The following is a 14,537-nucleotide window of genomic DNA, read 5'->3' as shown; positions in this document are numbered from 1 at the left end:
ACAGACTCATGGGGACTCATGTGGATCTAAATTTAGGTCCCTATGAGGAAACAAGCTTATAAATCATACATAATGAGTTTTTTTGAAAATGTAAAAATTCCGAAATTTTTGTGCGATGGGTAGGTTAGTGTAAGGGGAGATAATATACTGTTTGTACAGTATAAAACCATTACGTCTATGGAGAGTCCCCACAAACATAGTGAACCAGATGTGTGTGTGTGTGTTTACCCGTCTGACCCCGGTCTGGAGGGTGAGTTGTCTGATGATATGGAGGTCACAGATGCGACAGACAGCGGTCTCTGAGACGACGGCATGGTGAATGACCGAACCATTGAATGTGGCCGACTGCCCCGCCGCTCGTCTGCCATGGGAGGCTGAAACACACAGTTCACATATATGACACGAGAACATCACGGCATTTCAACAGTTGCTAAAAGAGGCCATGTTCTACAGCTGTAGCGTTAAAAAAGCCAATACTTGCACTAAAAAAGTCAGTTTAGTCTATGAAATTGTTTTTCCTTTCAGATACTGAGTATGTGAGTATAAACTAAGACTTTATATAGGAAGACAGTGCACTCTGATTACTTATGAATGCAACAGCCAATATTGTATAAGCCCCGCCTTCTAAATGAAAGAGCCAATCGCTGGTTCACTGCAGCTGCCGTTAGAAGCTCTGGTTGCTATAGAAACAGTCAGTGTTCTGAGATACGTGCTTAGGACTGTGCATGCGCATTAGCTTTATCCAGGCAGAAAAATTATTTGAGCGTCTAGAAACAAAATTCCTGAGAAAGTTGTTGTCAGATTTCATTGGTGATTTCAAATATGAAATTTAATCGTAAGCTTGGCAAACAGTTTTAGAGAATTTGTGTTTCAAAGATGGCCGTCGAGGGAAATTACTTGTCTTAAAGGGACTTTGGTACACTCTAAAAAAAAAAGGTTCTATATGGCACCAAAAATGGTTCTTCGTCGTAATCATAGAGGAACCACTTTTGGTGCTATAGCACCATATCTTAACATGTTCTGTATATGGTAGCGATGCTTTATAGCACCTTAGTCAAAGAACCGGTGAAGAACCGCTGAAGAACCAAAATTGGTGCTATGCAGTTAAAAAGGTTCCCCTATGATTACGAGCCAAGAACCATTTTTGGTGCCATATAGAACCTTTTTATTTTAGAGTATATATATTATATATATATATATATATATATATATATATATATATATATATATATATATATATATATATATATATATATATATATATATATATATATATATATATATATATATACTAATTTTTTAGACGTCCTTAAGAGTTCACAACACTCACTTGCTATGTTTCCAATTACCAATTTTTTTATATGCATTTTGGGATAGCGCGTAAAAACTAAAACTAAACTAAATTTAAAAACTAAATTGAGGTAGATATTTTTTTCATCCATTATTAAGACGACATGGATAAACTACGATGGAAACACATTTATCAAATAAATCCCTCGATGTGCAGCAATAAACTCTGCAACTTTTCCTCAACAGAGTGCGTGATTGGATAAATGGACTGATCAGCAGACCAATCACATCGCAGCAAATCAAATGTTGATTTGGTCATTCTGAAATGCCTGAGCCAAAGCCATCAAAATGGCTGAGGATAATAACCTCTCTTTGCGTTCCCAAACACCAGGCACTCCGAATGCAAGATTACAAGACAGCATTTATTGAGTTTCTTCATTTATGAAGTTGGAAAAAAAGAGCCACAGCAACTTCCATTTTTACTATAGATATTTTGCTGCAATTTCCCAGGTAGTGACAATTTTGCTCTCTTGAACTTATGGGAGGAAAACGGTGCTTCATTCGCAAATGTTTAATGCGATATTCCAACCCAATCTCACGGCAATTCGTACATATTTTACGAGGTGGCTAATTCGTACAAATTTGTACGACCTCACTCAAGTTGGTCAATTCGTATGATTTTGTACGAATGACCTAACCTCAAACCCCGCCCCTAAACCTACCCATCACTGCAGTATAGACAAATCATACAAATTCATACAAGTGAGGTCGTATTCATTCGTACGAATTAACCACGTCGTACAGATACGTACAAATTGGTCGTGAGATAGCGTTGGATATTCCAATTTTGCTCATAAGTTTGGATGAAAACACAGACAGCAAAGCAACTTAGATTCCTGTGGCACACAGGCCAAACTGTGAGTGTGTGTTTGCTGATTCTCAGTCTTTGTTTTCCCTGATCTCTTTCTATGTGTGTATCTCCGTACATGTATGTGTGAATATGAACCACTCATACCTTCCTTATCTTCCTCCTCTCGGTCACGCTCACCCTGCGCTGCCCTTGAAACAGATATGTAGCGCAGATCACGCTCTGAGACTTTCACCCACTGTAGAGGAGGCATCGCTGCTAATTCTAGCCCTTTCACAGAGCGCGGTGATCAATATCTGTCAGCTACAGTAACTACCTGTCTCTCTCTCTCATGCTTTAGCTCTCTTTTTCTACCCGTCTTCCACACTCTTTTGTCCCCATCTCTCATTCCCTCCTACGGACTCCCAGCATTCTCTTGTCAGCACGTCTGTCCAGACCGGAGGAGAGCCGCGGTTCTGTTTAGAAATGTCTTTGTCACGGTTACAAAGACACACATTTCACACAGTGTGTCTGGAAATACAGCTGTGGAAACTTTCTGATCTCTCGCTCTACTTTTCTTCACTGAAGACAATGCAATGCCAGGTTGCATTCATCCAAGTTAAGGTTCCTGGAACCAAATACATTAAAAAATACCACAGCCAAGATGCTGAATGCTGAAAAGAATACATGTAAAAGTTTATGTGTAAACTATGTAAATGAGCACATGGTTATGACACCAATAACATGATAAAAATGCTTGGCATTGTTTATGTCTAGCACATCATGATCATATCATGGAAAACAGAATAATGCATCGCTTAATCAACAATAGAGCAACACAACTGATTTTCTAAAGCAGCAGGATGTGAATATGGATAATACTCTGTAAAAGATGTTTAAATCTGCATATGGGTCATTATACAACTGCAATGGCATTTTAATTAAGTGTTTTTTCAAATGAGACCCATCAATCATACATTAAAACTACTATGCTATATTAAGTAATTTATCTTCCTTCTCATTTCATACAAGGTCATACTAAATAATAATAATAGTTTTTTTTTTTTTTTAAGTAAATTAAATGAACCATTGACTGACATGCTCTTTTGTCAGTGCTGTTAGACCTAATTAAAGTTAATGACTCTCAATAACGCCACTGATGAACTACATGATTAAGTTGGAGGAAGGTATTACAAAAATTACCAGTCTGAAGACAATTTTGATGATAAAGCGATCTTAAGTTGATTAACATTATACTGATTAAACCACTGGAATTAATTAAAATATATAAATATTTAAGCATGTACGCAGACGTTTTCGTACTTCAAATAACCATTTAAAGGAACACGCCACTATTTTTGAAAATAGGATCATTTTCTAACTCCCCCAGAGTTAAACAGTTGAGTTTTACTGCTTTCGAATCCATTCAGCCGATCTCCGGGTCTGGCGGTAGCACTTTTAGTATAGCTTAGCATAGATCATTGAATCTGATTAGACCGTTAGCATCTCGCTCAAAAATGACCAAAGAGTTTCAATATTTTTCCTATTTAAAGTCAACTTTAAGAAAATATGCATGTGAAAACTAATACATTTTAAGCAGTCTTTAACATATTTTGTTTAAAATTAATTAATTAAGTATTATTATTAATATGGCAAAATGTTACTATTTTGTTGAGGACCTTTTTTTTATGAAAACGTGACATCTTTTAAAGGAACACGCCACTTTTTTTGACATTTTCCAACTCCCCTAGAGTTAAACAGTTGAGTTTTACCGTTTTCGAAACCATTCAGCCGAACTCCGGGTCTGGTGGTAGCACATTTAGCATAGCTTAACATAGATCATTGAATCTGATTAGACCATTAGCATCTCGCTCTAAAATTGACCAAAGAGTTTCAATATTTTTCCTATTTAAAACTTGGCTCTTCTGTAGTTACATCTTGTACAAAGACCGACGGAAAATTAAAAGTTGCAATTTTCTAGGCTGATATGGCTAGGAACTATACTCTCATTCCTGCGGAATAATCAAGGAACTTTGCTGCCGTACCATGGGTGCAGCGGCGCAGTGATATTACACAACCTGAAAATAGTCCCCAGCACGCTCCCTGTGCAAGCAGGTTGTCACGTTGTTCCGTCGGTCTTAGTTCACGATGTAACTACAGAAGAGCCACGTTTTAAATAGGAAAAATATTGAAACTCTTTGGTCAATTTTAGAGTGAGATGCTAATGGTCTAAAGTGGCGTGTTCCTTTAAAAGATGTCACGTTTTCCTAAAAAAAAAGGTCCTCACCAAAATAGTAACATTTTGCCATATTAATAATAATACTTAATTAATTAATTTTAAACAAAATATGTTAAAGACGTCTTATCTTAAAATGTATTAGTTTTCACATGCATATTTTCTTAAAGTTGACTTTAAATAGCAGGACTTCCAGCTCAATTAAAGCAGCTCAAAGCATTTAACACTGCAATTGTACAATGACCCATAATCATCTAATAACTGTCATGACGCACATTATAAAGCAGCATATCATTATAAAGCAGCATATTAAAATAATAATGCCTTATAATCCCCAGCGAGGAAGTCAAAACGGAGTCATAAGATAGTGAGTAAGAAACCACGAGAGGAGTCCCAAATGCTGGATGACAAATGCAGACAAACATGCATGCATGCATGCAAACATGCAACACATAAATCAGACACAGAATATGTATAATAGTTCAATAAATGCGATGATTAAAGAATGTGATCTACTTGTATTGTTTGTGAGGTAAGAGTCCATCCCGAAGAAATGTGATGCATGCATGCGAGCTGTGATGAGGAACATCCATGTTTTGATGATTATTGCTGAGCGCATGAATGATGAGCGATGAATGCATGATGGGCGATGATTATGGCTGAATTATGGATGAAGGTATGATGCATGATGATTCTGGCTCAAATTGTTTGGAAAGTGAGTGTCTGCTCGGACTCACTAGTGTTCTGACGCCGTATTGCTTCTCCACCTTCTCTTTGAGCTGTTTGAAACACGCCTCCAAACGCTCGTGGAACGGTCGAAGGGCCTCCGTCACCTTCTCGCCGTGGATACGAACTCCTTCAGCCAGGTTCGGGATCTGAATGAAACACACACACACACACACACACACACACACACACACACACACAAGCAAAGAAGTTAAGCCACAATGTTAAAGGGCTCCCATTATGCTTTTTTACATGTTCAGCTTTCTTAAATGTGTGATGTTGCTTTTGAACATGAAAAAGGTCTGCAAAGTTACAAAGCTTATTCTCTATATCAGCTGCATTTTTTATGAACTCCCTGAAACGCCTCCACAATATTCCTCATTTAAATAATTCCTGCCCAAGGCATACGCAAAATAAAGGGACAGGCCTGCTTGAGTTAGTCTTCATTTCACAAACACACTGGAAGTGCTTGACCAATCACAGCACAATGGTCCAGCTGACCTATCAGAGCACATTGTGCTTCTCAGAAGGAGGGGCTTCATAGAGACAGGAACTAAACAGAGCGTTACTGACAGACTGGGAAGAGAGGAGCTGCAACAATGGAGAATACTGTGCGTGTTTTTTAAACATTCAAGCATGAAAACCAATTTTAGTAGACCCCAAAAACAAATGGCAGCAGCTATTTGGGAACCAAAATAGCAAATATATTCTATTTACACTATGTAAAAATAGCAGTATTGTCTTTGCAATAAGTGTAGTAGTTAGATGGTATTTATACTTATAAATAGTGGCAGATACTATTTGCACCTCAGTGTTGTTGTACATTAAACAGTATGCAATAATAACAGTGTGTAAATGACTATATTTATTAAAAGTATTAAATGGATGCCACCTCATTAGAACAATATAGCCCTCCCTGCACCTAACCCATAAACATTTTATTATTAAACACACGTTAGACACTTTATTTCCACTTTTCAAAAACAATTTTGCCTTTCCGATCTGATATGTGATGGAAAAAGGGAGCAGGGCGAAAGGTGGATTCAAACATGGGTCGATTTGCATCAAAACTTTCTGCCATGTGTCTTAACCCTACAGTACTGCTACTATTAACAATCCTGTGTCTTCTGTAATTTTGTCTGGCCCAACCAGACGTCAGTGGGCGGAGCTAGTATAAATAGCCTCTGCCAAAGAGACGGGCTATTTGCACTTAGTGTAAATAGACACTCCGAAAACAAAATCAAGACTTTGTAAAAGGGCATAATAGGTCCCCTTTACAGGGGACACATCATGAAAATCGGACTTTGTCCGTGTTTAAGTGCTATAATCAGGTCCCCGGTGCATCTACCTAGCCTGGCTCCGCCCTCCTACGTTCTTCTGCTCAATTCTCATTTTCCTTCAGTACTCCGTCTGTGATTGCGGTATATTCTCTGGTTTTCTCCGGTCAAATTTGAACCAGTCCAATCAGCGAACAGAGGGAGTGGCTGAGAACGATGACGTCGATGTGGTGCACTAGTTTGAGATGACATATGACCAAACATTAGCGATTGGTTATGGCAGATCCAGATTGGCTCTGGGCAGATCCAATAGTTTTAAACTTCAACAGAGTGCCCGCCTTAAAGGAAGTAAACGCTTGTCAATGGAGAGTGGCCAGACTCTCTGTGCAAATTAAATGTACGAGCGTCTGGTAGGAACAGGCTAGCATCTACCAACCCAGAAAACATGAAACTTTGTTTTGGTAAGCCTTTCTCTGCCAGCATGTGAAGAAACGAGCCGCTCAGATTTCTCTCCCCTTCTGATGTAGGAACTAGAAAGCGGATCTATTATAATATTCCCGCCCCTTAATCTGCACGTTTCCACCCACGTCGCCACTATTTTGTTTTTGCAAACAAGACCCTTGTGTGTATTTGATAGTTTACACGCAACAAAAAATTCTCACACGGCTTGACGTCTGAGAGCCAGTTGTCTATGTACGTGCGCTTCATATAAGTGCGCTCAAAAAACAATCCATTAGAAGTGTAAACGAAAATAGCTTTAAAACACGTGGAAATAATAAACTTTAATGATGAAAGAAGAACTATTCTATCCATGAGATTGCGATATAGATCAAAACCAGATGTCTTGTTAGTATTTGGCAGAGAATCAAATCGAGGCAGGAACTGTGTGGAGAGGGGGCGGCACGCAGCAGCTCATTTGCATTTAAAGGCACATGCACGAAAACAGCCTGTTCTTGACTGTAGTCAGAAATAGGTATTTACAACATGGATCTATAAATTATCTGTGAGGCATTCTAAGCTGAAACTTCACAGACACATTCTGGGGACACCTGAGACTTAAATTATATCTTGTGAACATGGGCATAATAGGTCCCCTTTAAGTCAAAATCACAGCATTCACCCCAAAAAGTCAACTTTACTAATCGACTTTATGTTTATTGTGCCTGACTAACCCCTACAACCCACGACGGAGTGAGACGTAACCTGCGGCTCTTCTGGACTGATTTACCGAAGCCTCTCTGTTGCCTGTGAATCAAGCGCAGTGCTTCACCTCGGCCTGAAATATCACTTTGAGGTTCAATTTTCTGTCTTCTACATAAAACCTCTAGCCTGACAGACACATAAAACAGGAAAACAGCCACTAAAGCACCGGAGCTGGGTTTATTTGCAAGCCACAGAGAAAGACGGATCATATTACACAGGATTTAAAACAAACCTTTGTGCACAAGCATTCATCACACAATGAACAGCGTTCTCTCGTCTGCGACTCAAAGAGTCCCCTGCTAATCTGTATGTACAGAGAGAAGTGTAATGCGCCACCATCAGACGGATACAGTAGCGCTGAACACACACACACACACACACACACACACACACACACACACACACACACACACACACACACACACACACACACACACACACACACACACACACACACACACACACACACACACACACACACACACACACACACACACACACACACACACACACACACACACACACACACACACACACACACACACACACACACACACACAGAACTGCTCCGCTAATTGCAAGGAGAAGTGTTGCTGTCTCCAGACATTAGGAGAGTAAATCAGAGGGCTATAAAGATGAGATATTTCTGAATCAAATAAAGTCCAACGAGGTTCAGGTTCAACTGATGCAATGCAGTGCAATGGAGACGAGCACTTTCTCTGACATGTTCATCAACCATAAAAGTAAAGACATCAAGCTTCTCTTCAAACTTTTGAAATATATCAAAACAAAAAGAACATAATTGCTTGCTTTACCTGTGAAAGAACAGAAACACACTCTGCACAGCTGATTTGTTCTGAGGTGTTTACACTGCAAAAAGTGATTTTCTAACAACAAGAACACACATTGCTTAATATTCAAAGAGAAACAAGTTTATTTTTCTGACCACATATCTGGCAGATATTTGTTCATGTTTTAAGCTTAAACGTACTGTATTGTGATCCATTTCATTTTGTATCTCAAGTAATTGCTTTTATAATTTATGAATGTCTAAATATCGCTACAGGGTTCCGGATGGTTGCCAAGTTGTTACTATATGGTTGCTGAGTTATTTGCATTGACTACTAGACAATTAGTTCCGCCACTGTTTGACGGCCTGTGTTGACTGATCACATGACTTGTGTTTTTTCTACTACAAGTGAGCCATAAATGACGTGAAAGAAAAAAAATGTTGTAGATGAAGACGGTTTATACTAATGAATTCTATGACGCCCTTCAGCCCTGATTACATTCACAATATAACACGACCTCTCCAAACTTACTGCGTAATTATATGGAGGAAAAATTAATATAGGGATGCACAGTTTGTTCACACACAAAGTGCGTTGAGCCTCCTGCTGTACAACAGTCGTGACATTACAGGAGAGAGAGACAGAGAGGATTCCCACTTTAATAAGGGTTGTTAGCACCGCAGGGAATTTCTGAAGGAGACAGAGATATAGACAGATAGAGCGAGAGAGACAGAGCAGCAGCGCTTGTGTCTCCAGGGAAACCCAGACCTTTATAAAATGATCACAGTGACGGAATTCTGGGTAGGCAGCATAGCAACAAAACTGCTTTAAAAGGAGGCTGCCAAATCACACAAACACAACTACAAATACGCCTCATCAACTAACTTTGATTGGAAATAAAACAGATAAGCACATATGGACATTAAATGAATAATTCAACACTCAAACACAGAGCACATCAATGCTTCCCTTCAGTTCCAACATTTTCCTGTAAGACATTATAGAACATGGTGCTGAAAAACACCCAAGGCCTTGAGTCAAATATATAGCTTGAATGGCTCGAAGTTTTTAGTAATCCCAAAGACCTTGCTTATCTTATATAGCTGTTCTTGATTAGGATTGGAGCTAAACACCCCTAGGATTGGACAAAATGTTTTTTAATCTTGAGTATCTTCTCTTCTATGCAGTTGCAATTGCATTGCTAAGGTTTGCTACCCAAAAATAAAGCTTTATATAATTTACTTACCTTGAAAATTGTTCCCATACGTTCTTTCTTCTCATAAAAGATGATATCTTTTGAGAAAGGTTTTTTTGTCCATGCTATAAAATTGGGTCCATTGGGCTCCAATGCTGTAGCCTGGATGCCAGCCGAATTTAGCCCTGCCCACAAAATGTTTTGCTCGGGCAATTCGGTCTGGACTCGCTCCATAGAGGAGGAATTATGCCGAACAGAAACTGTTCGGACCAATGAAATTGTCAGGGCGGGCTTTAGACAATGATGGACAGATGATCAACAGTAACGTAATCATCCACGTCATCGAAGGCTCTTGGGTTGAATTTGCTCTTATCCTAAACGGAGAACTTGTTCGTATATGCATTCACCATCACTATTTCTCTCAGAAACGATGATCGTGTTGGTAAGTACTCTGTGTATCCTTAAATTATTTTATTACTGGCAAAGATCGTTTACACTCATCTTTTTCTTGTAACGTTACTTAATCCAGCGTGCGTGCAGACAGGGTTTCCAAGTGTTTTTGCAATGTCGCGCACAATTGCTACTCAAAACTATAGCCCAAAACAATAACTTTCCGGGGGGTTCTCCGGAAAAAAATGGCGTTTGGTTGGCAAAATATGTTATTTTGGCAAGGTTGCCTGCTAAAATTCGCATTCCTGGGTTTATATAATCACATAATTGGGGTCGCTTCAACCCGCGGACATGGAGAAAAACACGGACTTGGTTCGTTGGTTCGTGAGTTCTGTTGACATTTGACAACTAACGTTACGCGTCGCTCCGTTGCTCTGATTGGTTGTGGGTCTATCCAATTGAGGTCTTTCCTGGCTCGGTTGAAACACGCCCCATAATCAAAGCTCAATGGAGCGGTACCAGACTCATATTCTGACTAGAATTGAGTATGGCCACGCCAGGCTACCAATGCTGTTTAGTTCCCAATGTTCTTCAAAATATATTTGCATATATGCATAGATTTAGTCTATTATATCTAAACATTTCTTTTAATTTAGTCATATATAAGTATATGTAAAATAAATGAATGAGGGGAAAAATTGTCTTCAGTTCTGCTGAAGAAAAAGTCAAACAGTTACGGAACCACATGTGGGTGATTGGATGACAATTTTCATTTTTGGATGGAGTTTCGCTTTAAAGTCCCCCTGTAGTCAAACATTTTATCCCTTAAAACTCATCTTTGATTACCAAAATGGCATATTTAACTTTTTCTTGTGAACAAAAATGTCTTCATGCCTTAAAATAGCTTGAATGTAACTCTACACTCTTGCTTCATTTAATATACGTGGACCCATGAATATGCAAATTAGCTTCCACTCACTCACACCAGCTCAGAGATCCTCCCGCTCAACTTTACTGTAGTAAACACTGCACAAGGGAACTCATTCCAAAGTCAAGCACATAACAGTAATTAATATGATTAGCCTTTTGCTTGACTAGATTATCAAACAGCTAATAATGTGTTGCTAATGTTACACAAACCATGTTCCCATTCGCCATCTCAGTCTGCCTTCTAAAAACCAATATCCTTAGAAACGCTTTAATCATCATAGAACATGGAAAAGGCATATAGTTCATCATAACATTGTATATACACAATTTTTCATATCAACAGAAAAACATATCAGGATAAACCTGGCTTTTCTTGAGACTCCCTGCTTCGCAGCATAGTTAATGATATGCTAAAGCCCGCCCACACATTGACGTGATTGGTTACAAGTTTGTGATGTCAGAAATGCTAGAGACTTCAAACTGCGTTTTTGAGACCGTCTTTGGTTCACCGCAGTTTTAAGGAGAAAATACTCAATACTCGCAATAATGTTTACTTGTGAATTTGCACATGGTTTGGCTTAAAGCATATTAAAAACACCACACAGACATATAAACAACATTAAAAACTTGATTTTCACCACAAGGGGTCTTTAAGATATTCTGATGTTTTTAGAAAGTTGCTAGGGGGTTGCTAGGGTGTTCTGACTGAACAGTTGAGCTTGTTCTATTCATGCAAATAGCAATGTCCACAAACTGCTATATAATAACAGTATAAATCTGCTTATAAAGTTTGTTGGGTAGGACTATAAAAATAAATAAATAAATATATAGGACTATGCAAAAGTTAAAAAGTAAAATTGGAGCAATTATGCACTTATTATGCATGAAGCGCACTGGAGACATCTGAGATAGTTCATCTGGAGCTCATGTGCAAGCCTATATTCTTGTGAAAGTGTCCACACACAGGCACTTATGAGCCCGCATTTACATTACATGGTTCAAGTGACCCAATTCTGATTTTTTCCTCCCGTGTGGCACAGATCAGATTTGATCCACAAATCAGTTAGCAGAATAAAAGCACATGGATTCTGATATTCTCAGATCGTTTTCAGGCCTCATTTATTTGTGGAAATAAATATGATATGAATCAGATAAATGCATTTGCGTCTGCCATGTAAGCAGACAGATTGGATATTCCCGTCAATGCAAATCATATACCGAAATCGCCCCCCATACCCTTAAATAGGGCACTATTTGGGGACAGCCATTTGTAGTGGTGTCTAAAACCATAGTGGACGTTAACAAGTGCACTCATTCATTCCCATAATGCACCACAATAACGAGTGTACAACCGATGTACACTCAATGGCTAGATAATACCCATAATGCACTGAGGGTCGTGCAGAATTAATTCCTGCGCCTCGTCAGAAGGTGCCTGAATTATCCATCCATCAATCCATTTTCCAAACCGCTGGTCCAATGTGGGTACAGCGTAATATCATACAGGTATAAATTCATTTTTAAGTGATTACTAAATGGTTTAATGAGGTTTATACATGCTAGTTTATATGACAGAATTTAAGATAAATCTTTTCATTACTACTGGAGCTGCCAGTTTCAGCAAACATAAACTATGCAAAAGTGGCAGCCCTTCCAGCACACTCCGTGTCCATATTCACTCACTCGTCTTCATTCACTCTTTCAAGTGGATATATTAGTGGAGTAATGTAGGGAATAGTGAAGGAGGATATAGGGGGCGATTTCAAACACATCCACGGAAACTCAGGTGGACACCAACCTCGATCACATGACTCTTTTCAATGGCACAATGGAGGATGAAGGCTCATCCCAGTGTTTTGCTGACCTTTAAAGAAAGCAAAAGCTTGTGTAATTTTGTCTGCACTGATCGTAAATCGCTCCGTTTCGCTGCCAGCTTTTCCGGGTCAGTATGTCTACCTTGAGTTGTTTTGCCAAGTGTAGAGTGTAAATGCAGATATGGGTCACTTCTAAAAGAAGATGCAAGCTGGATGTCAAAAAAATCGGATGTAATCAACAATTCGGAATTGGGCCACAAGACTTGCAGTGTAAATGGGACACAACTGTTTTTGCACTGTTTATGAAATTTTTTACATGCATCACCACACAATCCTTCAACCCAGCGCCGGACTCCCACAGTGAATGCTTGTCATTAACATACTAAACTCACCAGGTCCTCGTGTCACCTCCCCAGCTGAAGTCTACGCACCTGCCACAGTAAAGTGTTTTTCTCATTTCTAACATGAATGGAGCGGAGCAAACAAAAGCACCTGACATCTGTGAATAACAGCTCCGGCTCTGTGAGAGGGCGGCACATTCACACAGATTAGCAGAGCCGCAAATAAAAGAGACCAGGGCAGCCGGCCCAAACGGCACAAAGAGGGGAAAGCAAACTTAATCAAAAGCTCAAATCTGCAGGGGGATTGTCCTGCCTTTTCCACCGCTGTTTACATGACTTCTGTGTGAGCCGGTATGCCAGAGCATCGATAGCGGTGTGTGAAAAATGTACATGAGGCCTGTTCTACCTTCAGGACGACCCGCATTGATCGCCATAATTTGCAAAAAAGTGGCTTTCGGTCCCTCATGTGCTGTCAAACACAAACCCTACAGTTCTATCATCTGAGCTCAACTATCACAATTAAACATTACAGTGTAAATAATGATATTTGTGCTAAGAAGGCATCAGTAATAACGCATGAGGATAAGATAAAGCTTTTAAACTGCGTTTCATCAACAATTGATCTGTGCAACTCAGCTTGTCGCCCTCTTTGTGGAGGAACACAACACACGCGCAGATCTGCGTCTTTAAAACACATCTGAGGTAAGACAAAGGAAGACGCATATTTCATTCTCTGACAGGATGACAGCTGCTGTAGCTCATCTAATGCAAATGTCCTAACCTGACAGGGATCCGTGGGAAAAAATAAAGCGTTACAGTCAAAAACAACAAGACTGATACATTCAAAAAAATTGCATCAAACAACCTTTATCATGTGAGAAATACTTGTGTGTTCTATAATGTAAAATATAATATATAAAAAATTAAATATGAGAAAAATTACATCAGTGAAGTACTATTACAAACAAACTGTGCATTTATAAATTAACATTAACCTAGATGACTAAATACTGTAAATAGCTTTTAGTTTATGCTTAATGAAATTAACGCCCTAATGTAAAGTATTGTCTAATATTGATTTATTTAGCTTGATGTCAAGCACATTATAGTTGGTCGTTGGTCTCAGAGGATTTTTAAAGGGTTCCTATAATTCCCCTTTTTACAAGATGTAAAATAAGTCTCTTATGTCCCCAGAGTGTGTATGTGAAAATGGTCACTTTTTGAGGGTGAGCAAAACGCGCCATTTTTGTTTGTCCCTTTAAATGCAAATGAAGAAGCGCTTTCAAGAAGAGGGCGGTGCTTCAAGAGCTTGTGTTAGTAGCTCCGATTACCTCACGCAGACACACACTGAAAATGTCCGAAACTGTTCAGCCTTTTATGTTCAAACCGGAGTCGGACAATGATGGAGAGACTCAAGAAGAAGTGACAACATGTAGGGCTGTCAATCTTCCTCCATTATCCCATTCGAATTTCATTCATTCGTTTTTTTTAATATTC

At 39.1% G+C, this 14,537-nt stretch overlaps 1 protein-coding gene across 1 annotated transcript in view; it reads right to left on the bottom strand.

The window, feature by feature from the left end:
- LOC307143793 (dedicator of cytokinesis protein 1-like) overlaps positions 1-14,537 on the bottom strand; it is a gene marked incomplete at its 5' end in the record, with an annotated part of 109,720 nt that overhangs the window by 13,800 nt on the left and 81,383 nt on the right. Inside the window, 2 exons of the mRNA XM_079845556.1 lie at positions 229-374; positions 5,111-5,248. Of these exons, the coding sequence (XP_079701682.1) occupies positions 229-374; positions 5,111-5,248 (284 nt within the window). The remainder of the gene's footprint in view (positions 1-228; positions 375-5,110; positions 5,249-14,537) is intronic.

Source organism: Gobio gobio (genome assembly GCF_949357685.1).
Source record: "Gobio gobio genome assembly, chromosome: 20".
Taxonomy (NCBI): Eukaryota; Metazoa; Chordata; class Actinopteri; order Cypriniformes; family Gobionidae; genus Gobio; species Gobio gobio.
Note: the sequence above shows the minus strand (reverse complement) of the source record. Positions and strands in the feature narration are given on the sequence as shown.